The sequence below is a fragment of the Falco cherrug genome, chromosome 9 (genome assembly GCF_023634085.1).
Source record: "Falco cherrug isolate bFalChe1 chromosome 9, bFalChe1.pri, whole genome shotgun sequence".
Lineage (NCBI taxonomy): Eukaryota > Metazoa > Chordata > Aves > Falconiformes > Falconidae > Falco > Falco cherrug.
The window spans coordinates 43,467,723-43,494,733 of NC_073705.1; the positions used below are offsets into that span (position 1 = coordinate 43,467,723).

The window sequence follows — 27,011 nt, forward strand, 5'->3', positions numbered from 1 at the left end:
TAGCAAACACCCTGGAGAATTGCCAGTACTGAATGTTCTCAAAACTTAGATTTTGACAGCATTTTCCTGTCAGGGTAGCAAGACTACAACAGCAAGTGTCTGAGCACACAACCACATGGTTTATGTATTACACAATAATGATACAGTTAACAACCTGGGCAATTCTTGGTATAACAAAACCATAGCCTCCAGGTGCTACTGAAATGTAAATAGCTACAATGGCCTTGTAGATTGGTATTGAATGGCATCTCGAATGAGCGTCGAGAAAATGAGAGCCCTCAGTTTAGATTCAATACAGCTCAGACAGCAATCCTGCAAAGCATCTACTAACTTATGCCTTACTGTATTATTAATCTTATAGCAGAATAAATTGCACGTAAAGCTTTAAGAAAATTATGGATGGTGCTAGAAGTACTCAAACTGAAATGTTCATATACTTTTAAACATCACCCATGCTCCTAGTTACTGGATATTAGCTTTTTTTTTTTTTTTTTCCCTTCATGTAAGCAACTGCCAATTCTTGTACTTCTCTAAGAACTACTTTCTGGTAAGGCTCCAGGGACTAAATACTTTGGTACCTTCAGTCACCCATCTGCCTAAGCACTGTATTTGGGAACCTTTAGCTTGCTTTGTAAAAGAATACCTATTTTTGCACTCTGTCAACCTTGCATATGTTTAGATAACACGCCTTACTTCAAAACAAAACAAAACAGATGCCCAAGAACTGGTATCAGCCAGGTATCATACCCAAACAGTATCACCTCAACTGTTTTAAAACATACCCACTTCCCTCACAGCAGAGTAATCACATTTTAACAATGGATATGATTTTAATAATTTGAGACTTGGGGATGAACAACCCAGGGAGATAGAGTGGTCTGTCTGCTGAAACCCACCATTCCCTTGCCAGGTTAGTAAAATCACCCGTCTGTTAGTTAACTACATAACACAAAACTGTCATCACCACCTTCGCCACAGACACATTACCCCAGAAAACAGCACATGTAGGAGAAAGGATTCACCTTCCCCCAGGTGTTTTCCCAAAGTTTTGTGGTGGTGAGAGAAACAGCAGGACCAGGAAAGACGTCACAGGAACTGGGGGCTGGAACATCTCCCTTCTCAGGAAAGGCTGGGAGAGCTGGGCCTGTTTAGCCTGGAGAAGAGAAGACTAAGAGGGGATCTTCTCAATGTCTACAAATACCTTAAGGGCCAGTGTCAGGAGGACGGGATGGGCTGTTTTCAGTGGTGCCCAGTGACAGTACAAGGGACAACGGGCACCGCCTGCAACACAGGCAGTTCCTTCTGAACATGAGAGAGAACTCCTTTACTCTGAGGGTGACAGAGCACTGGCACAGGCTGCCCAGAGAGGTTGTGGAGTCTCCTTCTCTGGAGACATTCAAAACCTGCCTGGATGCAACTCTGTGCAACCTGTTCTCAGTGAACCTGCTTTAGCAGGGGGTTGGGCCAGATGATCTCCAGAGGTGCCTTCCAACCCTGACCATGCTGTGATTGTGAGATTCAGATATGGTGGGAACAAGTGCAAGCTCTGTCCGGATTAAAGCACTAGGAAGGGACTTTTCAGTGGTATTCCATTTGAGAGGAATTTACTGCTATAAGCAAGCCAGCCCTCCTTCTTCTGATTAGTTTTGACATTCAGGGAAACTGACTTTGGCATGCAATTTTAATGCAAACAACTGATGTTGGATTTAACTATTTTTATGCTGTTTATTTTCCTAAAAGAAAGCCTGTATCTGACTACCTGTTTTGTGAATAATGAGCAGCAGCATGTATTTCCTTAACTCCTCAACTCTAACAGAGAGTCCTTGGATTATTCTTTTTAATTTACTCTTCACTACATCCGCTTTCCAACAAAGCCCAATACCTGCAAGTTCTTCAGATGTCATCAATAAACTCTATGGGACTTTATAACTTACTATTTCATAGAAAAGACATTGTTGGGAGTGAAGTAGATGTTAGTAGCCTGGAACATTAAAGTAGTACTCTGAAAGAGATTGACTTCATGCGTTTGAAGAATTACATAATCATAGATAGCATCCTTCATCCAATGATCTCAAAGCACAGTGCAAAAATTAATAATGAATATGCAAAGAGACTTACATCACTGAGTTCTTCCTAGCATCTTAAATTAATAGGCAGAATGCTGGCATCCCGCATGCTTTATGCTCTGTACAACTCTATTTATAAAAACCCAATGGTCTTAAAACATTCAATCAGATGCTTTTGCAACTTGCAACTTAATTTCAGGACAAGTATACATTTGTTCATAAGAGAATTTTGACTGCAAAGGTGATTTGGCCATTTCAGATACTAGGGTTCAGCCCTTCTACATGACACTTCCATCTGGTTCGTGCTGTACTAACAGGATGCTTCCCGAGCCTGCCCTGCCTTCATGAAGTAAAAGCTGTGTGTACAGTCACTGTCAGCAAAGTACACCTCTTCTTTGTGATTCTCTACTCACCATTTCACATCCAGCTGTCATTTCAGGTTATTAACACTTTTTTAAGCTCTGTGGGACCTGGAAGCCAGCCACCTAAGAAATCACCTCCATCCCATTTCCCATTCAGTCTAGTGGCAATTATATTTTTCACTTAGAATAGCTAGGGCATGGCTTCCTAGGACAAACAGGATGACTCATGTAACAGATTCAACCTCTGGAAATCGTTCCCAACAATCTCCATCAAAGTGGATTTTCGTGAGTTTCAGTATTCAAAGGGTTTGTGTTGTTGGGGTAATTTTTTCCCCTTCGGGTCTAAGTGGAATTCAAATGTGTTGTTGCATTTAATAGCCATTTCAGCCTACGACACCATATTGACAATTTACTTTTAAAATAGTGTCAATATTTTAAATTATTATTGTGTTCTGCTCCTGTACCTCTTTTATGCTGGAAAATACTTAAAAAAAACATGGATATATTACTATATATTAGAATCATAGAATCATTTAGGTTGGAAAGAACTTTTAAGATGATCAAATCCAACCGTCAGCCCAGCACTGCCAAGCCCACCACTAAACCATGTCCCTAAGCACCACATCTACACAGCTTTTAAACACCTCCAGAGATGGTGATTCCATCAGCTCCTTGGGCAGCCTGTTCTGATGCTTGACCACCCTTTCGGTCCCTCACACCCAATCTAACCCTCCCCTGGTGCCACCTGAGGCCGTTCCCTCCTGTCCTGTCCCTTGTTCCCTGGGAGCAGAGCCCGACCCCCCCTGCCTACAGACCCTGTCAGAGAGCAATAAGGTCCCCCCTGAGCCTCCTCCTCTCCAGGCTAAACAACCTCAGCTCCCTCAGCTGATCCTCATGTTGCCAACATACAACATAAAAATGTGTCCTGTTACCAATCAAATTTTCAGGAAGTTCTGTTATGTATTTGTACATCACACTCATTAACACATTAAAAATACAGACATACTATAATCTGATAGCCTGTCACATAGATGCCATGGCTCAGAAAGAATATTCCATTTTCAGAGTTATTACCTATGCTTGATACTGTCTCTATTCCAGTAAAAGGATGCTGTCTCAAAACGGAAAACAAGTTTTATTTTGTGACATCTGTGTATTTTACCCAAGTATATAAAAATCCATTCATTTCTATAGCAAGAGATATTGTGGTATTGGACCGGGCACATTTTAGAATTCTTTCCTTGACGCAGGCTCACACTAATTATAGATTGTACCTGTTTTAAGGTAAAACTGAGTGTTTTCTGTGTGGTCTGAAAACAGAAAGTCCTCAATTTAAAGGCAGTTCTGACAGGAACTGGAACACCAGCAGGCAATCTCTGCCAAGTACGGTTATTTCAGTGAATTAGCCAGTATGGACAAAGAGGTTTAATCAGAACTCTGATGCCCTTTTGCATGTATCTTTCCAGAAAAGTAAGTTGAGGAATTAAGGTTATTCTTTAAAGTATAATGATATCAAGGAATCAAGCCAAAGCAAGTCAGATAGTTTGTGGCATTTTGTGACATAGAAGTTCCTCATGACCCACATTTGGGCTGACCACAAAGATACATTGCCATGAAACCTGCCCTATGAAAACCGGCATGTGAAAGTGTTTAGTGGTATACAGTAATATAATCTGCCATGAAACGGCAGAAATAAAAGCAAAAATAGGAGGGCGATTTCAATTAACTTCTATTTCTTCTTTATTTTGGTGGGACTAAACAGAAAGCATAAAATTTGGTCATTATTCATATAACAAAACTGTGACGTAGCATGATCAAATACCTTAACTACCTGTATTTAAACTTCCACCTTTTGACATATTGATTACATCAGACCACTATACACATGAAGACAACATAGTTATCCTGGATTTTAAAATTACTGCTGAAATAAATTACTTCATAAACTGCTTGGCACCTACATGTGTTTGCAGTTTACCAAATGATGGAAGACAACAACAATAATTAGAAGAATTAAATGCACTATATAAAGGAAACTGTGCATGGTTTCCCTCAACATACAGTCCTTGCAACCGTTCTCAACACTGAAATCATGCTACAAATGAACAGATACTAGAACTCCTTCATTTTTGTGCTTACGAAAGCCAAGATGACATCTCTCCGATGTGTTAATTAAAATAACTGAGCTTGTATTTTAGCATTATCATTAATATCTTTCAAAGTGATTTTGCTAGACAGACGTTATGCTGAAAAAGCTGGTCTGACACTCAAAAGAAAGTTTTTCTGTTTTTTCTGGTTATGGGGTGATTTTTAAACAACAGTCATGTTTCAAATATATTTCTTAGGACAGGAAATAAAAAGACAGACTGTCCCTCTTTTCTGGAGTAGTGGGCTTATTGTCTTTTTTCAAGATTGATGCTTTGCAAAACCGAATAGCAAATAATCTCTGGTTTTGGATTTCCAAAAAGGTAAGAACTTGTGAAGCTTTTTTTTCAAATACTTTCTATTTTCTTTGGTGTTAAGCTCAGAAAATCTTGACCTGTTTCCCTACGGAAATACATTTTTCTTCATAGTGTGTACACTTGAGCACAGAATTCTTCATGAGCTGAGCTACAGAAAGCAGCTTTCTCTCCATCCCATTCTGAACACTCTCCTAGGATGCATCAATAAATTATAGGAGCTTTGATGAAAACTCCATACTTAAAGATGTAACCATTTTTAGAAGGCTGATTTTAACACTCCTAACATCCCAATTTTATGCAATATTGCATACATGTTGAAAAATGAGAATGCTATACCCGATATTCATTATAATCTGGTAAGTATGACACAGTATGTGATTTACAAATTAAACAGAATTTCTAAATATATAGGCAGTGGTGCATATGGGCTGTGGAAAATTCAGCAGCATCCTAATTGCTGTAGGTATCCTGGCCCCGCTCATAACTCAGATATGGCTGCTTTTTAAAATCTAGCCTCAAGCTTCATGCTGTGGAAATGTCATATAAGCAGCCGCACAGTCTTCCAAAGGAGAAGACCAGCATGATCTTATGCTTGGAGGAATTCCAACCAAAATTTGCAAGACATCCCTTTTACTTGAGGTTAACACTTGTATAATTTGCAAATACATACAGCATTTTGTGTTTGCAAATACAAGTAGCAGTTTACGCAAAAGCATGGGTCCCATTGGCAATGTTTTCTAAAAATATATATAAAAAAATAAAATAAAAAATTAAAGAGTTATGTATCACAGATCTGCAACAAAAAATACATTTCTAAACTTGCTTACCTACCTTTCAGTTAGTGAGTGTAGTAATTCAGCTATAATTCTACAATGAAAGCATGCAGAACATGGAACATTTCAATTACAAAAAAGAAGTACACAATTTGCAGAACTTGGGCAAACAGGTATCCCACTTCATTTCAGGAAAAAGACTCATCATGTTTTTTCTCTAGTATTCTTCTATAGTTCAAAACCTGATCTGATCGTAGATATTTCTTATATGTTCAGCTGTATTTTTCATCATGAATAATTCAATTTATGGAATTTGCAAGAAATGCATTTAATTTTGCTCCTCACATACCTATAGAAAATTACAACTAGAAAATGAAAGAGATTTATTATTTTGAACAAAATACTCCAGATTTTATTTCAGTTTGACACAGTGTATTTATAGGGTGAATCGCAATACACTTTTTCCAAATTATTCTACCATGACACTCAATCAGCTCAAACAGAAAGAGAAAGTTAAACCAAATGCAAATAGGTGGAAGTTATGGTTTACCCAGAATGAGAGAACTATTAGCCCTTCACTTTTCAAAGTAACAGGGGATCTTTAGTCATCAGAGGTAGCCAAGACTTCAGTCTTACATTTCAGCTGAAAGGTATTTTGGCAATACAGATTAAACCAAATTATTATACCCAAGTGCATGTTTATGAAGTGCTCAAACAGGAGACAGGCATTTGTTTTACAGCTAAACTCAGGCAATCTAGTTATGTATTTTTCCATATGAGTAAAACTGATTCAATTACAGTAGTAACCACCTAAGATAATTCTCTTCAGTATATATCTTTTAGAGGCGTTTGATGTGACTTGGCAATATTCTTGCAGATGGAAGCACTTAATAATGCAGACCCCTAAAATACAGTTCCTCTTGGGAATGAATAAGAAACACAGGATTTCTCATCACAATAACAATGAGATTCTGTCTAAAAGTAATAATCCCAATTAAAGCACTGTATCAGACTTCAAAAATGGGGTTTCAATAACTGTGAAACATCACAAAACCACTTACAGTGGCTTCTGCAATCTGCCTCAGAAGTGGTGGAGGAAACAAGTATGACTGCTTATGAAGCAGATGATATTTCAAGAAAATCTAATTTAAAAAAAAAATAAAACATACCAACTGACAGAAATGAATAACCAATGATAAACGTTATCATTTTGAACAGAATGTTTCTTATGAAATACAGCATGTGTGCAAACCATTAATTCTGCCTTCATTCTAACCAACTTGGGAAAGAATTGCAGATTGCTTTATAAAAAACATGAACACTGTCATAAAATAAACTAAACAACAACATCATCTCACACCTACAGAAGATTCTTCCTGCCAAGGATGAAGAAGAAGATGATCATAAAGCTCCTCACAGGTGTTATCTTAGCCTAATCACATCCCTACAAGGGCAGTTAGTAGTTATTGTATTCTCTGCGTACATGGTCAAACAAGAACAAATAGGTTTACAGATCAAGAGCTCACCGTGAGTCAGTGAGTTGCTAGCATTACTACTCTGGAGTTCTGACTCCCTTATTTTTGCTCTCATGACTAGATCATAAACCAGCTCAGATGTTCTGAAAGTTACAGCAAGGCTTTCAATAACAAGAACTAGTAATATTGATGGTAAATAAGGAGGGAATTAACATAGTACTGACCTCCTTTCCCGCTTCATGTCCCTTGTACTGTCAGTGGAACATAGTTCTCCATCAACGATTCCAAACAAGCCCTGAAGGGGTGGTTTCTCATGAAATTGGGAATATAGTTTTTAATATTATGATTCATTCAATTTCTTAATTCTAACAGCTAAATGTTTTTGCTAGAGTCCTTTTTTCTTTTTCCATCAGACTTCAAAACTTTGTGCAAAGTAGTCAAGTACCCTAAACTGCATGCTACAGATGGGGACAGTGAGAGAATGAAGCAAAATGACATAATGATCACCCCCAACCACTGCCACTGCTGGGAATGAACCCAAAGGCTCAGGAAGCTTAATGGCAGAAGACCTAAAAATTTAAACATACAAAAGAGCATTTACGCATCTATATAAGCGAAACAAAAATTCATAAAGGACTAATCAGTAAGAATTTAAAAGATAAAAAAAGCAGCATGTTGGTAACTCTGAATTCAGAGGAAGATCATTCAATGATGAGTAGACGAGCAAATACAGCGGTTAAGGCTGGTGCTTAATTTGACGCGTACACCCTTAGCATGGGAGGTGGACATAAAAGGTGAAATGAGAAGGGTTTTTTTATCTGCAACAAATGCAAATCCCAAAAACCTCAAAGGGTTTTGAATATAATAGGCTATCAGTCTTATTCCTTCTGTTCCATATGCTTCACCTGAACATTTATACCATTTTTTCTTGGTTTTCCAAGTTATACGTCATCTGTGTTTCTTTCACTCTTTCTTTCACTGAGATTTCATTCATTTTAAAACATTAGCGTGGCATCAACTATTAAAATTTCTTACTTTTTCCTTCTGATTGATTGTTATGTTTTGTACTTTCTACAGTCCCCTTATCTCTTTATCTCCAGTTATTTTTCTACCCTCCCCCCCCTTTTTTTTTTTTTTTTTTTTTTGTTTTTTACATGTACATATACTCAGATTGCTATTTTTAAAGAGGTATTTACAGACATTAGGAACATAAATCATACTGAAAATTGTCAAACACTAGATTAAGCCTCTTCAGTTTCTCTGACATTCTTATCCTTAAACTTTCAAATGCTTTGACAAGTCACCACACTGATCTCTTTTTTTAAGCACAAATAAACCATGCTTTTTCAACCTCCACATGCACACAGCGAATAGAAGGCAATCACATGAATCTTTTGTAAAGCAAGATGGTATACCTCTTAAGGGACATACCCTGTACTTTTATGTTTAAAGCAAAAAATAGAGTATTTTCTGAAGTTTCCTTTTCATTAAAGAATGCTCAAAGGAGAAAGAAAACACATACAAAAAACATAAAAGCCACTATTGACCTTTACCACAGAACTGTGGTGTTAGACTTGTGGAATAAAGGAGAAGGGACACTAAAGCAAGAAAATACATGTATTTACTTGCACTCATAATTCACTCACAGCTAGTGGAAGGAACAATTGCTTCTGCAGAAAGACCAGATCTCAATGCAACAGGGAATAGTTGAGATGCCTCTACAGAAAGGCCCTGAAAATTCCTGCCAGATTTGGGTTACTACCTTGGACAACCTACTAGGAGTCTTCCTGGTGGAAATGACCTCTGAGGAACCTTCCAAGGGATACTGAGTATTGAAAGTCCACTAGCTTTTGACTGGATTCCTTCCAAAGCTCAACACTCCATGTTACCCACTTTTGCCCTACCCTGTCATGGATCCTAAGTGCAAAGATTTTTTTAGGGTCAGGGCAGGGATGGATAGATACAGATGCTCTCCATACAGAGGAAAAGAAAAGCATCCAGAAAGGACACTGTGTTTCATGAAAAATATGTTCCTCCACAGCTGAATCTGAGGAAAGGCTGATATGGAAACAACTGAAAATAAATCAGAATTGATCTCTCACTCAAGTAATATCGATGTGACAAGCATAACTTTCAACGCTTTTAAAAGTACTTTCGAGCTGCACGATATTTTTGCTGCAATAATAAAAAGGCTATCTAAATAATTGAATACCAGTAGTTCCATGGTAGCTTTGCTGTAAGAAACTTCATCTCTTCCAAGTTATTCTATAGAGTTCTCTAACATATTGCTGACTTTTTACTCTCTATATATATTAGGTTAAAAGGATCATTTTCAGAACTTCATTTTCGCTCAGAGTAGTACACAGCCAGTAGGCTTTTTACCCATTTAGAATTATACTCCCTTTCATTTTGGAAAGACTCCCTATATTAACCACCTAATCCCAAAGTAGCCCATTAGGGATCAAAAGTGATCAGAAGTATATCAGTTTAGCCATTTTCATTTTCTCATTTAGTCATATTACCTATTTCTTTGCCTTGTGGTCCCTTTTGAGTGATATTTTAGCTATCTCCACCTCACACATCTGGATTATACGTCAATTTGGTCAGTGGGCTACATATATTGAAGTGAGAGCCTTTGTATACGTGTTACCATATTTGAAATGTACATTAGAAAAAAGTAATAAAGTAGACTCACATCATAATTTTCCTTTAAGGCCTCAAACCTGTTCTAAGTGGAAAACATGCCAATTTTACTGACAGTAAATCGAAGCATAAAGTGATTATGTGACTTGCTCAAAGTCACTTGGGAATTCTGTAACAAAATGGGACCAAACTTAAATGCCCCATGGCATCCATCTGCTAGGGACAACACAGCACTTAACAGGACGCTCACGCTTTGCTGTAGTGGCAGCTGGAACCACAGTTGGACAGTCCACAGCACCTCACATGGCACCGGGTACTTCTGTTTTGCATGCACGTACATAAAGTGAGGTGCATACTTCTGTATATGAACTGGAATTGCTTCCTAAACCTCCTAAGGCAACTCTGTTTTATTAAATAGGCAACACTGTTTCCAAAAACCGAGAAAAATGTTCAGCATTCAGGTAGTGTTTAGAGCTTAGACTTTCTGATTTGCAGTAGAAATGTAGAAATGTAGAAATGAAAGTGGACTGAGAAATAGTATTTCTGATCACTACAGTATAGGAGAGTGCCTAGCCAGTCTGAAGTCTTCAAAGACTTTTTTTGGCAACGGAAGTTTTTCAGTTATATCTCCTGGAGCTTTATACATCTCAAATACTTCTCTTCCTTCTGTTGGGTTTCTAATAGATATTGTAAGCCTTTGGGCTCCATGCCCAGAATCCTTGTGCCAAATCATACTCTGAAAGAATCTGTTTTATCTGTTTAAAATGGTAATGTAAACACAAGTTCTTTGCATGTTTTTCCATTTAGACTCATGCGATTCAGGTGAATCACAATAAAACAAAGAAACTCATGGTCAAATGAAAATAGAAAATGTCGTACATTTTAATTCTTCATGGAATCCTCTTTGTTCAGCTCTGTTTAGTGTAGGACCCATTGACCATGCAGTGGTAACATCTGTATTTCAACGAGTTGACCAGTTTAGAGACATTTTGTCGCTCAGGTTCCAGTCAGAACCTCACTGTTCAACTGAAAGTTTCAGGTATTTTTGGAGCATCCCCTCTGCGTAAACATGTTTAAGGTAGCCTTCTCAGCCCATGACATTTTGTGTTAGTAACCCCATGGAACCACTCTAACCGCCTTCTAAACCACATCAGTCCTTGTTGCACCAGCTACCACTGATAGGTCATCCTTCACTTTACATGATACAGCATCATCCCTTTTGGAAATTACCCTCTTTAGAGTTTTATTTATTCCTCTCTAATTTGTGCAGCAGCTATACTTTGAAACATGTTTGTGTGTTTAGGTGATTTGTATTCTCAGGTAGCTTCCTTAGTAAGACAGGCACCAGTTATATCAGTTAAATTTTAACAATAAAACACATGAGCAGAATTGTGCAGTCTTCACTATTATGTTCACAGTATTGTTACGGCACTGCATCATTACTGCCCAAGTGGAAACAACTTGCAGGACTCCTGCCTAACAATATAAAAATAGCTTTCCAGATATAAGTAAGATATTAGAAAATGTCTCTCATATAGCAAATTTATTCTGCAGCGGTAGCACTAATTCATTCTTAAGAAGTAACACTTTCTCCTGTGAAGTAGAATTTATATTATTTAGAGGAAAACAAAAGAGAGAAAGAAGCAGCATATATTTACCCTTCGCACATCTTTGCCAAATGTTTCGCTGTAGCTAGTGCCCAGTATTTCAAATTGAACATAGGGGTTGGCGCCGTCTTCTCTGAACTCCATAACACCAGTAAGCCCAGTTATATGGCCCTAAGGAAATACATTTCAGAGATTTTAGAACAGAACAAATTTGCCTTTATAAACACTCCTCTTCATTAAAGGTACGCCAAATGTGCTTGAAAATGTTTACAGTGAACATAACTGTGACAATCACATGCTCTTCGACAGCTCAGACGTACTGCCAGAAAAAGGACTTCCCCCACCCCCCCTCAGGAAATTACATTAGCACTAACATATCCACCTTATATGTGTTCATGGAAATACAAATTCTGTCAACGCTTTACTAAGACTTTACATATTTTTTCAGTACTTTACTGGAGTAGTAGATTCCAAATACTACTGGAGTAGATATATGATAGTGATGGAATCTACCCCAAGTGTATTTGGAATACAAAAATACTAGTGATGGCCCAACACATTTCCCCAGATCTTCATCGTTCACAGAGACCCCAAAGAAAAGGCCAAGGACCTTGGTGGGTCAGGAGACAACAGGTCTTTCAGTGTAACTGGGACAGCAGGTTCAGTTCTGGAGTTGAATACAAAGGCATGAACTCCAAGTCCAAAAAAAAAAAAAAAAGAGTATGCCTGCTGTGCTCCCAAGAGAGGCATGAAGAAAAGATAACATTTTCAGTATTATTCAAACCTCTGTGTGAAAATATCATGGAATTTGATTTTGGGTTTGAGCAAAGAGGCTTGAAATGACACTATAGTTTGAATAAATTTAGCAACAAAGGATGGCGTCATTAGGACTTGTCAGAGAATAACATAACACCATCAGATTGCATCATTTGACTAGATGAAAACCATTTCATCAATATACATGGGGAATCGGTTGGGGTTTTTTTCCAAATAATTGCTAAAGTTAGTAGAGTAAAAAATGAGTATTTTTTCCACTAGTATTTGTGATCAAATAACTTTCATACAAGAAGTTACCACGCATCTGCAAAGCCATAGTACTGTCCGTATTTGAGTATTTCAACACACTGCAAGACTGTAACTGTTAGTGACAGCTTAGCTAAATCAGATCCCTTTTGCTGTGGGCTGTAGTACGCAAATAGATACCAATGCTAAGCTCACTTATGAAGCTAGTTGAGCTGTAGTAAATGGAACATAAGCCTTAAACCTTATTATTGGCTGGCCCCTTGAGCTCCTGAAGTTCTTCTGTTGGGGAAATTATGATGATGCATGCACATAATTTGTATGACTACTCCTAATCACACTACCTCCAAGTAAGGTAGCTATGAGAATAACAGAAGTAGAACACACACCACCAGAGCAACACTGCAGGGTGTGTAATTTGTTTGTAATAAATCATTTGCTTGTTTAATAGCTGTAGATCATTCCTGGTAGTTGTAAATCACTTATTTGTAATAAATCAAAGAAAAGTTGGATAGAGGTCAAAAACCTTTTCAAAAACTAATCTCAAGTAGAAATGAAGCAACTCAATTACTCACACGACTGTGGTTTGTCTATTCTCACCTTCTTAATAGTCTCTAGCATGGATCGTCCTCCATTCCAAGGTTTGGTGGATTTCCTCATGCAGTTCAGACTTGCCATGCTGTGCCATTTCCTGTCCTCCAGTTTTCTGTGGAAAGCATTGGCCAGCATGAGCACACTGTCATACAGGTACAGGTTGGAAACCTGCAAGAATAAGAAGAATGAGCCTCCCTTTATTGGAGCATCCTTTTGAAGAAACTGTAAAAAACAGGAGATAAACAAAAGAAAACAGAAGGCAGCAGAAGTAAAAACTAGAAGCTGGGTGTGGTTGATACGCTCGACAGTCAAGGCAATTCAGACAAATACCAGTGCTCACTCCCACCTTCTTTCCTGCTTGGCACCTGGGCTCTTCTGACCCAGGGACTCCAGCAACTTTGCATTTCCTATGCATTGCCTACACCAGCACAACACAGGGCTGTAAAGATGTAAGAGATGGCACTTCAAATATAAACTCAAGCTATAGAAAGAGTACAGCTATCAATGAAAGACAAGGATTGCTACTTTGTCAGTCCTTTCAGCAAGGACAAAAGGATAGAATGGAATTCAGTTCTTGTTCTGTTTGTTCATTCGGGAAATCTCCTCAGTAATTTTTGGTACAGCAAAATACAATACTAATGTGACTGTTAGAACAGAGGGAGAAGAAATAACAGTATTATTTAGGTCTTATCATCTCTCTCCACCAAATATACAAGAGACTGGTTACTACTTTACTTCCTCTGGAGCTATTGATCTTAACCGCCTTATTCTTCAATTTACACGAGAGTTAAAGAGAACAATAATTATGATAAAGGCTCTAGTAAGAACACCACACTAGTAATGCTCAACTATGTATTTCATTTTTCAAACCAAGACACAGCCAGTGATACAAGATCAGATTTTTATTAAGCCATGGTATCCACCACAAGTGGTAAAACTTTAACAGTGGTAGCTGGCTGAGAGAAGTGATTTAAAAAAAAATAATTAGATAACCCCCACCTGTTTCCAGCGTTTGCATGCACTCTTCTTCAAACCTATACACAAATTCAGAGCTATTGATTTACTCTTTGCTAAACTCAAATCTCCAGTCAGCATCAAATGCCAGATACAGCTTTTTTTTTTTTTATTATTATTATTATCAAAAAGATACTTTCCTAGCTGAAGGCTTTACTCATGGTGATCCACAAATTTGCCATTTATCTTTCAGATTTCTCTAATTCACCATAGAAAATGGTGCCTAGAGATCAGGAAACAGCTACATGTAGAAATAAATGCAGCTGCATACTTCCTATTAAAATGTCACTCAGCTGTGAAAGCTTAAACATATATTACTGTTGTATCACTGGCTCCAAGTAAGCTTCTGATATCTTAAGATCCTAATCTTCAGAAGCAAAATGGTACATGTTCCCTGATCTGGAATTTGACATAAACTGAGAACCTAGGCACTTTGAAAAATCTTCTAGTATATGTAAATCTGAACAAAAGATATATAAACAAAAATTCCATTTTGGAAGAATCAAAATGGGAAGAAAATACACAAAAATGAGATTGAGGATACCCACTTATTTAAGTGACTGAACATAAAGAGAGCTGTTAACATGAAAATAATGCAAAACCTGTGAGATACGATCACTGAGAATCTCTCCCACCTGGCATTGCAATCTTCTTTCCCTTCTTTTCTTTCCAGCCTTCCTGAACAAGCAGTTCACATTCCCTACATTTGCTATTTTATTCAGTTAATCTTTCTTTTTAAAAGAGTTTCCAAAGCAGCTAATTTCCAGATTTTCTCTTTTTTTTATGAAAAGTGATTAAAGAGTTAGTGAGTCCCAGCAACTAAGTCTCTTCTGCTCAGTTGCATTTGTGTCTCTACTCTGCAGATATTTTCCAAACAACTTTCAGATAAAGCAACCAAGCAAATCCTCATTATTCAACAGGGCACTCTTCCTATTCTGTGCTAAGCTACTCTCCACAGAACAGACAAACAAACAAACAAAACACCCAAACAAAAATCCAAAGAAAACCCCAAACCCAACAATGAAACCACCCCAAACCACACACCACAAAACCCATTTGTTTAGAAGTAATTTTACATGCATGAGGAAAAATATTGTTTCTTATGTGTCATTATGATCCTCTTTGCTCCTCTTTGAATTTGATTTCGCTCCCTTACGTATAACTGACAACTCACTGTTGCCTTGGAACCACCACAGATCAGAAATATTTTGCATTTTCTCAGTTTGGCACTGTTCTTTTTCAGTTCTGGAAAACTGCAGCCTCATTCTCAAAACCAGTTTTCTTGGTTTACTAGCAGAGAGCTCTAGGGTGAAATACGAGATGTACCAGGGTACACTGCCTTCCTCCTCTTTCTGCTTGCTATGTTCTTAGAGAAGCCGCCACCATTGTGCAAGTGTAATGCACTGAAAGCTTGAGAAAACTGCTTTTGAGGATCTTAGCCGACATGACCATGCATCCAACTCAAATTACTTTCTGCTGTAGAGCAAAACTAAACGATCACGTGTTTACCAAACTAATCCTCATAGTTCAGTTAGACCTATAATGGATTTTGTACGACTATTGTTTTGTTTTCTTTTGAAAGAATGATATAAACTGATTGAAAGCAAGAAAGAAGCTGCACAAGAGGGTTTTCCACTACTTACATCGTGTCACACATATGTACCAAGGCAGAAGAAAATGTTAGAGAGAACACAGCATGTTGCTATTTGCCATAGAAAGAATATTATGTACAACCTGTTGTACACACTTATCCACTGGTATTTTGCCACTGCAGTTCTCTTCTACTGAAAGCCTCATGCAAAAAAAAATGAGTATATGGTACTATTTAATGGGCAAAATCACTTCTTTCATATAATCATATTCTGAGTATTTACTCCAGTAAAAATCACATGCATGCATTGCTACATTTTACCCTCTACTCACTCGAAGAGTCAATATCTTACAGAAGTTGAATTTTATTGACACAGTCAACACTTCTTTTTTAGAATAGAAAATTTGCAAGCTAGGAAAAAAACAGCCGCAAAACCTCCACAACTGAGGCTGGATTTGTAATATTAAGAAAATCAATTCTCTTTATTTTTATTATTTTATTTGCTCATTCTGCTAGTGTAGACATAAATTAACACAAAATATAAAAGTCCACGCTGCTAAGGACAGAACCCTTTAAAACTTATAAAGCATGACCCAAAGCATCTAGGTTTGCACAGTGATCAGAATTCAGTGTGTAGACAGTGAGTTTATATAAAACAAGAGAGGGCAGGATGTTAACATAATAGTATTGCTTTGGTAGTCCTCTAGGTCGAGTCATTTTGAAGTGCAAAACATAACCAAGAACAGCCAAGAATATCCTGGTAACTTAGAAAATAATGTCCTTTTGATGCTTCACAGTGTGCAGAGCAAAATCCAGCTCCTCATCAGCCACAACAGTACAGACAGCATGTCTTTGCCTAATCCCAAATGGCAACTAGCTTTGTGCTAGAAAACAAAATTATGGAACCAGGTCTAATCTAATGCCTGAGTAGTGTTGTGTGAATGTAGTTGAACAGTTGATTCCTTCAATACCTATAGCAAGATACATTATTAAATTACTGCGAGGTATATTTTTATCTTCTTTTTTTTCAAATTCTCTTCACATGGAGAAAAATAAGAACAACTTAAATGCCTCAAATATGCTTCTCTTCTCAAAATAATACTCACTTTCCACCTGAATTCAATTATTATGTATGTATTTTCTTGTAGAAAAAAGTTACTTAAACCAAGACACACTAATTCTGGCCTGATCTCACAGTAAATCCAGGGTTATAATATTTTTCTTTATTTTCTATTATATTCATTTTAATACAGCAAAAGCCCTGCATATGTACTAGTTTTTATTTGCAAGAGGAGTTTGCTGTAACCTCCAGAATAGTATTCCTGTGAAAAGAAAAAGGGTTCAGTGGACAAAGCCTGTATACACTTGTTTCTGCAACTGCACACATTTTAATTTTCAGCTAACTATCAAACTCTTTTTAAATACAAGTGTGACCACTGAAAAGGAATTTGTGAGATACCTGAGGGATCAACTATATTCTGTTTCCACCAGTGCTGTCAGAGGCATGAGAAAACGGTAAATTTAAAAATCAGTCTTCAGGTAGGATTTAGAGTTGCAGCAAAGCAGGAGAGAACAAAAGTCAAGGCAATGTACTTGGCTGCTTTGGGTTTTCCAAGCTCTGGAGGATTTTTTATTTCCCCTATTTATATATTCATAGAGGGAACAGAGGAGGGAAGGTCATATACCTGTTTGCAGGGATTCCCCCTCATATAACAAAAATTCCTAGATTAGAACAAAGTGTTTCATTTTTTTCCTGTTTCAAGGAAGAAACAATAATTTTGAGTTCCTCTTTCACCTCATTGCTGAGACCTGAAAAGCTGGAAGTATTTTGATCTTTTTGATCTGTCTGCTATAAGAATGATGATGACTGTTTCACCAATATATTAAAGAGTATGCCCTGTACATGAGTAATTTGAGGCATGTTCTGGTATAGCTTCTGAATATCATTCCAGACTTTCTGAACCTTTATTTTGCAATGAAGAAACAATCTGCCATAGACTGGTAGAGCAGAGCAGAAATTTTCAATGAGAATGGAAATCTCTCCCTATCACATTATTAAATGTCATTTCATAAAGGGTTTTATGTTAATTTCATGAGATTTTCCAGAGTGATTTTACCTTTAAAGTTTTACATATGAAGATACCTTCTAGCTCCTTCAGAGGCACTAATCACAGAGAACTGCTCTTCTGGGAAGGCCAGCAAGCTACGAAGGCTGACCCCAACTTCTGAGTTGCCAGCAGAGCCAGAAGTCTAGCCAGACAAGACCAGGAAAGACAAGCTGACACCCAGATGCCACTGCTTCAAAAACTCATTCCCAAACTGGGCATCTGTACCCTGCTGCTGCCAAAATCACCCTGCGAGTGGCCACAGCAGTCAGCTCCAAGGATGAAGCAGATGGAAGAGAAGATCAGACCGAGCACAGCCTGCCAGCAGCAGAAGCGCTTGCTGCCTGGGGAGTGATATTATTGTGCTTGCGTACGCAGACGCTAGCATGCCCTGAAACTGCATTTCAACTTTCAAAGTTCAAGTACTGCCTAACACAGTTATGCACTGTTGCCTCTAATGACAGGATGCATCTTACCAGGAGCAGTGAAGATTGATGGTTTACTTATAGTATAACGGCTTGCTTACAGGGATATTTTTAGAGTGGAGAGACTGAAAAATTGACCTGTTTCATTTTCTTAAATTAATTTTATAGAATCATAGAATGGGTTGGGTTGGAAGGGACCTGAAAGATCATCTAGTTTCAAGCCCCCTGCCATGGGCAGGGACACCTTCCACTACAGCAGGTTGCTCAAAGCCCCGTCCAGCCTGGCCTTCAGCACTTCCAGGGTGGAGCATCCACAGCTTCTCTGGGGCAACCTGTGATATCCACTGCAGATTGTGTTTGGAACCAGCTATCCAACTCCTTCTCAGCCTCCTGGAACCAGCTATCCAACTCCTTCTCAGCCTCCCTGATGCTACACAGTCCTCTCACCACCTCCTGCAGCCCAGCCACCTGCTGCAGGAGCTCCTCCACTTGGGCACAGGTTTTGCAGACAGGTTCACTGCCTGTCCCTACCTCAGGAGAAAGGACTAGGTGCTTCCCACAGCCTGAGGGTTGCACTGCAGCCTCTCCCTTCAGCAGCTCCATCTGGGTGGAGGCATCTGCCACTGCCAGGGTAGATGGTGCAGACCCCCCAGCCGGAGTTGCAGCCCTGGCTCTCAGATAGGTGCCCACCATTCTCCCTTAAGGTTCAGGTAGGATGAGCGCCCTTGACCTGTGCAGATTGTCACACAGCACTGCCCAGTTGCTGGGTGATGTGGACCAGTGGAACGCCACCGAAGAGGTGCCCACCAGCGCCCACGGCCTGTTTGCCCTCCCTGCTGGCAGGGCCCCCAGGGCCGCCCTCGGTGGAGCCGAGGTGCCTGCCGCTGCTCCTGGCCCTGCTCACACCTCGCCAGCCACTCTCGCTTGTAGAACCCCTCATGAGACCGCGCATGAATGCCGATGTTTGACATACACACTTCACTGCTTGGGGAGAACAAAATCACAGCCAGTAGTCTGGCATTCATGAGGAAACCAGAGTCAAAACCCAAATGTTCACTAGAGACTCAAATGTCAACTTCAAACTTCCAAAGGGCTGTTTATTATCAATGAGGTAAATGAAAGCCTGAATAAAATTATCCTAAAAACACAGAAAAACAGATCTCAATTGTATATTTATTCAGGCCTTCTGACAGTAAGGAATCTAACTGGTGTATTATTTAGTGTTTTGCCCATTCTAGTTTTAAGTATCTCAAACAATTGGGCTTCCAAGGAGTTCTTTGGAAGACTGCACCCTCAGAATCCTCGTTTCATTGATAAGCAGCTTTTATTTCCTCTGTATTTTCCCCCCTTTTTACTGCGTTACACACCTCACACCACTTTTCCCTACCTACAGTTTCTAGTCTCTGAATGCTCACCCTCCTTCAGCTATTTGTTATGAGTACTTATCATAATTATGAGCGTTTTCTTACTCAGTATGTTTTATAAAAACATGTTAACAATAATACAAGGCCTGGATTACCCTGTAATGGTCAAGCTTGTTAGCTGCAGGCATTGGCTTTGCTCACTAAACATCTCAAGAACTTGGCACAGCTCACACTAACTGTCCAGGGGAAGTCTAGCAGGAGACATTTGATAAGGAAAACTCAACACAACTACGAGTCAAGGGGACAAGAGGTAATATTGGAACTGCAAAACAGAGTACAAGATTATTATTTTACCCTATGGCACTTTTTTAAAAAAATATGGGTGCCAATTAGGTTTCAGAGGCAATAAAAAATAAAAAATGTAGCCACTGACCCTTTCTTCTAGCCACTGTTGTCCACTCCCTGATAAAGCAGTGAAAAAAAAAAAAAAAATCAGTGAAACAATCAGGTAAATGGAGAGCTCCAGAAGTCAAAAGAGGTAGCCTAAGCAGAGAGGAAAAGCTTGTTTCAGGACATACCTGGGGTTGTAGCTTCCAAACTGCTTGCAAAATCCCACATGGCCAGAGGACACCCACGGTTGGTTGGGGTTTTCTTAACCAATTCTTCTGCTAACACACTTTGTATAAAACATATCCCATTGGGCTTCAGGGAGAGATTATGTTCCTCAATGGGCAGTAAGGTCAGCTCAAAGATACATTTCATTCATGTGGTATTCAGAAAAAAATTCACTGTGACTGAACACCTGGCCAAAGGTCCAAATTAAATTTAGCTGAAGAGACATGCAAATACAGGTTTGTAATGAAAAGAAAAGAAAAATGATGGTCATCAATCCTTTATGGGAGAAAGTAAATGCTTTTAATAGGGCTTAATATTTTCTGCCCCAGTAGCACTTAATAGCTGTGTAATAACAGCAGTGTAAATAGGTCAAATGAGACTAGGCTATTTAGTTGGACAAAACTGCAGGAGCAGGCCCTTCAGTTTAGGCAGCCAAACACACCTCCAAGAAACATCTCCATTTACAATAGTTAAACTGCAGTCATTCCTGAAGAGAAGACAGATCATAAATCAAAATGGAGCTCTGCAGGAGCAACTGCTAAGAGGTGCCTACAAAGATACCTGATGTCTTCAAGTCTTTGAAGAATGTAATTTCTACACAGGGAGAGGAGTAGCTGTTTCAATGAATACCCTCCCACACTTCTCAACATCTTCCCTTCAAATATGTCCAAGCAGTGCCTGGAATAGTTCTTCAGTAGAGAAGCTGGACTCTGAATCCTTTGAGGAATAACCTCATGAATGTTGTGACAGTTTGCTGGGGTTTTCTTTTTTGCCTTTTTAATCTTACTATATATTTTGGACCATTCTAAATGATTTCAGGTACACTCTGTCCCTGTAATATATTTTAATATAAATAGAATCTCACATAGATTAAGCTTGGTCACTGTAAAAATGGTAAATATGGGAAGAAACAAACTAATGGGAATTACATTTCTAAATAAATAACTTTCTTCAAGAACATAAACAGAAAAAATAATTTGATTTTGAGTTTATGAACACATCATGAATAACCTGATGAAAGAAAAAAGATCTTCACCAAAAATCAATTTGTAAATGGGCAGCAAAACTAATACTTAAAAGGGGAAGATTTTGGAAAGAAGCAGGCTTTGCATTAAAATGTCTTCAAATTGACTCTGTAAGACTATGTCTGAAATAATATAAACCGTTTAATAGTGGTAATCCCAGTAAACACCATTCAAATGCCATGCAGGGATACATACCAGGTCTGTCTAGGACTAATCAGATTTAACTATAAATCCTGAAGCGCTTCAGTATTCTCTTCCATATGAGGCAATACTGACAATGCTGATGGCCCAGAGCGCAGCATACACATCACCAATGGAAGACAGCAAGTTCTAAACTGTCTCTTTTCCACTTACAAAAAAGTAAGAGAGATGGACACAGAAAAGCATATATGAAGGCTAAGAAAGAGATAAATGTTTTCCTCTGAAGTCTAAAATGGCCAAGGCAGAAACGTTATAGAGCTTTTTCTCCAGTGGAAGTATAAAATCAGCTGGGTATATTATATGTGCAAGAAATAAGGGCATGAGCAAAATTTTGACAAGTAGGTTGATGGAATAAGATTGGCTTTCCACAAAGCATTCAGAACAGATGAGTTTTTGGATGAGCTTGCAGAACAGCCTGATCTTTAAAAGCCTTGTCAGAATGCCAGACTGGGATGATCACCCGCTGAAAACAACTTTCCAGGATATGATACTAAAGACACTGAGAACAAAATCATTCCGAAAAGACTTTCATTAATTTAGCTAGAACAAAGTTAATAATCCATGACGTAAATGTTTCTTTCTTTACTAGCTTGTTAAAAACGCTAAGTTCTCCCCTATAAAAATCTTACAGCTAGAGGCTGACAGAGATTAGGTTATTCTTCTTCAAAGTCATTAAATAAATAATTAACCAACAATAGCTTGTAAGTTACCTTGACAACAAAGAATTATTAATATGAGATTGCCCAAGGGAGAATGAGCCAGGGATTTCCAAACTGTGGTGTTAATCAAACTACTTCAAAGCAACGGTCACTGCCTCTGGTGGATTCAAGCAGCCTGACATGGAGCTGGGAGCTACTGCAGCCTCTGGCAACAGGGGTAATTTAGTGATGTACTTCTGTGCAGCAAAAGGTCAAAACTATTTTTTAAGCAAGAAAAAGGAAACATAAGATTGGAAGTACCTGAATTGCAGGACCATTAATAACGTGTCATTCATACTTGGAAATTAATTTGAGCTGTATGCCCACAAGGTGTTACGTAAGATGTTTCGGCAAAGCCTGTGAAAAAAACGCAGCCTCGGAACATTTCTGATAGAACTGCACATGCTGAAAGCATCCTATATTCAATCTGTAAAAACTACAAGATAACTCAAGATATACTAGGGGCAGCTAATTTCAGAGATCTCACACATGCCCTTCACCTTTCATATTTCATTCCAGTGTGGCTGGACATGAGAGTTGTGGAATCAGCTTCTAAAAGGAGAACTTTATAATTCTGTACTTCTTTATATCTCTAAGTTCATAGAGAAGGAACTAATGAACAAAGGATAACATTACTGTTCCCTTCTCTTAAAGACAGTTTCTAAGATGGTATAATATTTCTGGAAGACAGAAACGGAGATTGTTTTCCTTCTTAAAAGCCACATTTGGGAATCAGCAGGGGGGAATCCTTCCTAAAGGGTCCTTGTCTGTGAAATTTAGTAATAGGCCACAAGGCTGTTGAAGCAAGCAAACCAGTTACTCTTTTAGCAAATAATAACTTGCTCAGAGAGGTCCGTTGGAGCCCTTCAGATGAGTCTCTGAGATTATGCATAAACCAGCACAGACAGCAATACTCAAAACCCTGCTGTAATGTAAGATCATTCCCCAATGATGGTTTATTGGTGCAGGATGGATAATCTTTTCAACATACTGGAAATTGCTTTGATCCTCTGAAACGAGTGGCCTTTGTTCTCATTACAGCATACCTCAGAATTACTAACAAAGATCAAAAGTGTCTTTTCTTTCTAAGCCAAGATAGGCATAGCCTTTCCCCTGTGCAGAAAGACTAGACCAGTGCTTCAGAAGTACAGTGCCTGTGACTGACATTTCCCAAACTTTGCCACTGCTATGACAGAACTGGAGTTGGCAGAGGTTCTCTTCAAGGAGGAAATGTCCATACCCCTCCCCTCAAAGGATTTCAGTGTCTGCAGTTACAATTTTTTAGTAGGGCAAAAAGAAGTAAAACAAACATCCCCATCCATGTTCCTTGGAAAATCTTGACCTACTCCTCTTCCACAAAATCTCCCTACCTCTCCTGGTTTCCCATAAGCCTCACACTTTGCCCTTCAGAAGCAATTCCAAGCCAGCACGTAAGTTCCCTCTAGAAGGACACCTCTCCCCACGTTGCCTTCCTGATGAGGCTGCAGCAGCCAAAACTGCCAACAGCCCCCTCCCCATAGCCTAACCCAGCCCTTTCTAGACCCACTCTAAAACAATACCCATGCTTGCCAACTCACAGGCTCAACCACTGTGTTCTCACTCAGTCCATCTCAGGTTGACACTAAATTTGCAATAAAAAGATTCTAATCAAGCTTAGATTCTCGGTCTCACTAAAGTTTTCAGCTTTATCCAACAGCTTCAACAGTGATACAAGTGAGATTCTTCTCTGTGTCTAAACCAGAAACACATGGAGTCCTGTTGAAAGTCCAAGACCTGTGTTTCTAAATTATTGCATTATCCTTGCAAATAGCACCTAAAATTGTATTTAAATTACTGTAGGAAAAAATTGATAACTGGGATAAATTGCCAAGAAATCTTGAGATGCTGCTTACACCAGAGTCAAATCCGTTACCAGAATCTGGAACTTGAACTAGTACTGCATACTTCACATGCTCAGACAATTATCAGCTGCTAGAGGCTGCTGAGGCTATTGAAATGGGACAGATAGAATACATCACCTGGGTTCAGGCATTTAACTAAATATGAAATGCTCCACAGACTAACACCTATCAGAGCTCTGTTATCGTCCCAGATTAACTCTTTCACAACAGATGTCTAATAGGCATAAACACGATAAGCAAGCAGTAACATCACAAGATTATAACAGCAAAACTTTTGCTTTTTTCAAATAGAAAAATATTTTTAATAGAAAGAAATATGCAATATCAGTTCTGAGTTAGTGCAACCACTTGCTGGTACTGCATGGACATAATATTACATCTAAAGCACTCAGTCCTGGGAAATAAGTCAGGAAAACTTGACCAACTGTTATATACTTAGATTCATCTGTTCTCATTTTATTCTTCCTCTGAGGTAATATAATCACAGAAAACTATGTCATGTCACATTCCTGAACTGGATTTTTCTGCTGGGCACATCTACTGACCTGCAGCATCTGAAGATAGCCTTCTTGTGGATCACATAGCAGTGATGATATTCGGTGATTGTTCCTCATGCATCTCTGATTGTTGTCCCGTGAGAGAGGGAAAATTTGCCGGATCACTGTCATCCTCCCCAGAGCACTATGTACCAGCTCTAATATTTCATTATCAGTAATTTCCTGTGAATGGAGACGCAGTCTTTTAAAATCATATATTTGCCCAGACATTTTATATATTCCTTTCATTATTGAATAAATGTTTTAAAAAAGACAAGAGAAGAAAAAAAAAATACAGATGCACATGCTTAGTCTAGGCCAAATGTTTTTGTTTTGGGTTTATTAAAAATATTGATTTTTTTTATGCATCATCTGAAACAAAAGAAAACAGTTTAACACAGTACCATCTATCTTTGCAATACTAACATACTGAAGTGGTAGTTCCTCATAGAAAAGAACCAAAATGGTCTCAACAGGTTTCTAAGTAAAAAACAAGAGCCTTCAAACCAAATTTGTATAGAGTTTTTGTTTAACAGAATAGAACCTCACCACATCGTCAGAACAAAACAATAAATTGAAAACATAACCATCTTTAGAAAATATGGCCATTACACCTGAGAGCAATGTTACAAGAAAGTACTTTGCTCCTAAGAACAGTAGATCATTTCTGCAGACTAATCCTGATGATGACTCAAGGGAGTCTTTTTATTTTATCTATATTAGGAAATTGAACATAGAAGAAATGTCATGGAAAGGATTGACACATTTAGGAATGCAAACTTCTGCACACAGGATAATTTTGGATAAGATATAAGGAGATCTCAAGGACAAGCTTCTCTTCTTTCCAGGCTTCGCACTGTCTAAAGCATCTTTGCAGACCTTCCCTTGTTCCAGCCTTCTAACCCATCCTGGGACAGAGCTTGCATCCCCTTCTATTGCAACTGAAGCCAACGTATTTTGCATTTTTAAAAAGCCACAAAACCAAAACCTCCTTTTTTTTTTTTTTTTTTTTTTTTTTTTTTTTTTTTAATCTCAGGATAAATGGCTTGAAAATCATAGGCTTAACTGATCCTGAAATTGTGACAGCAGTACAGCTTGTGAAAGGTTATTTACTGCCAGGAATTCCCTGTGAGGCAGGACAGGCAGTAGCACCTCTGGCTGCATCATTCCCCCAGGCATCTCCTCTGCAGGGAGCAGCTTTACATTCCAGCTCCTTACCAGTGCCACCAGCAGCATCTGCAAGTCACACCAGCCCATCTCCAGTACACACTGGCTGCACCAGCTGCCCAGCTGTGCCAACTCATTGCTCGGCCTGCACAGGGCTGCTCTCAGCCCCTTGCAGGGTAGGGGGCTGCAAATAATTCCTGTTGCTGTACTTGGTGAACAGGACCCACACCTTGTGATGTGTCATCAGCAGAAGTGAACCTGGCCCTGTAATTTTAACATTCAAGAAAAACAAAAATTTTGTTTTCTTGCTGTTTTCTCTGTCAAGCTGTGACTGAAATGACCATGGGGTTATTATAATTACTTGTTACGGTTGACTAGTACTGTAGCTTTGGCTCAATATAGTCCTTCTTTGCCGATCTCCCATCATTTTTTAGGAACATGAATTTTTAACTTTACAGAAGGTGAAATTTATTGCATTAATGACAGACCAACTGGTGTGGCATAAAAACAGAATATCAGAAAATAATAGAAGCCAAAGGTTTTGAGGCTTAATAGAAAATGCTGGGCAGCATCTGTAGCCTTGCAGGGAGACACCAAAAGAGACCCACAAGCTCTACAGATCCCTCCAGACAGCTGCCTTGGATTTCTCTTCTGTGGGGCTGAGGGATGTTAAAGCCAGGCAGCATTTCTAAGCTGTAGTCTGAGGGATAGACAGTTTTATGGGATAGCTTTAACTCATAAACCCCTAAGCTGTACCCCTTGGTGGACAAACTGAGACTGAGTGGCTGGAAACGGGGTGGAGTGGGGGGAAATATCACAAATCATCAAAGCCTTCAGTTCACCTCACATCACGCACATTTTCTGTCCTCCCCAGGTGATGCACAGCCTTTCAAAGACATCTTATAACCTATGTCAAAATGCTTGACCTGAGATGTAAGCCTGTATGTAGCAGACCAGAACTGCTTCCTCCATGGGATTTCCAGAGGTAAGGTAACAGAGGAGATCAATTATGTTAGATGCATCAACCCAGGTGCTTCCCACTTAGTTATAGGCACCAGTGAGACCTGAACATAGAGCCTAGTTACTGTACATCCAAAGAAGAAAAACATGAGCCTCTGGAGGGAAATTGGGCTAAATCTGACTCTGAAAGTGCCACCCTTTTCTGTCTGGAGAGCTGACAGTAGCTAAATCCTTCAATGCCTCAGTTATGTATGTGATGCCAAAGGGAACAAAGCACCTCTGTTTTTTTCAGCTGATGGACATTCCTGCCAGCAAATGATCCATTCGTTTTAGAAATTGGGTTCCTTTTTAGAAATGTAAAAGCATAGAAAAAAGAGTTGTTGTTGGAAGAGCTGGGAACAAAAGGT

At 38.8% G+C, this 27,011-nt stretch overlaps 1 protein-coding gene across 1 annotated transcript in view; it reads right to left on the minus strand.

The window, feature by feature from the left end:
* GRID1 (glutamate ionotropic receptor delta type subunit 1) overlaps positions 1-27,011 on the minus strand; it is a 544,391-nt gene that overhangs the window by 88,774 nt on the left and 428,606 nt on the right. The window contains exons 6-8 of the mRNA XM_027817170.2: positions 24,487-24,660; positions 13,009-13,170; positions 11,440-11,559 (exon numbers count right to left, since the gene is read on the minus strand). Coding sequence (XP_027672971.2) covers positions 11,440-11,559; positions 13,009-13,170; positions 24,487-24,660 — 456 coding nt within the window. The remainder of the gene's footprint in view (positions 1-11,439; positions 11,560-13,008; positions 13,171-24,486; positions 24,661-27,011) is intronic.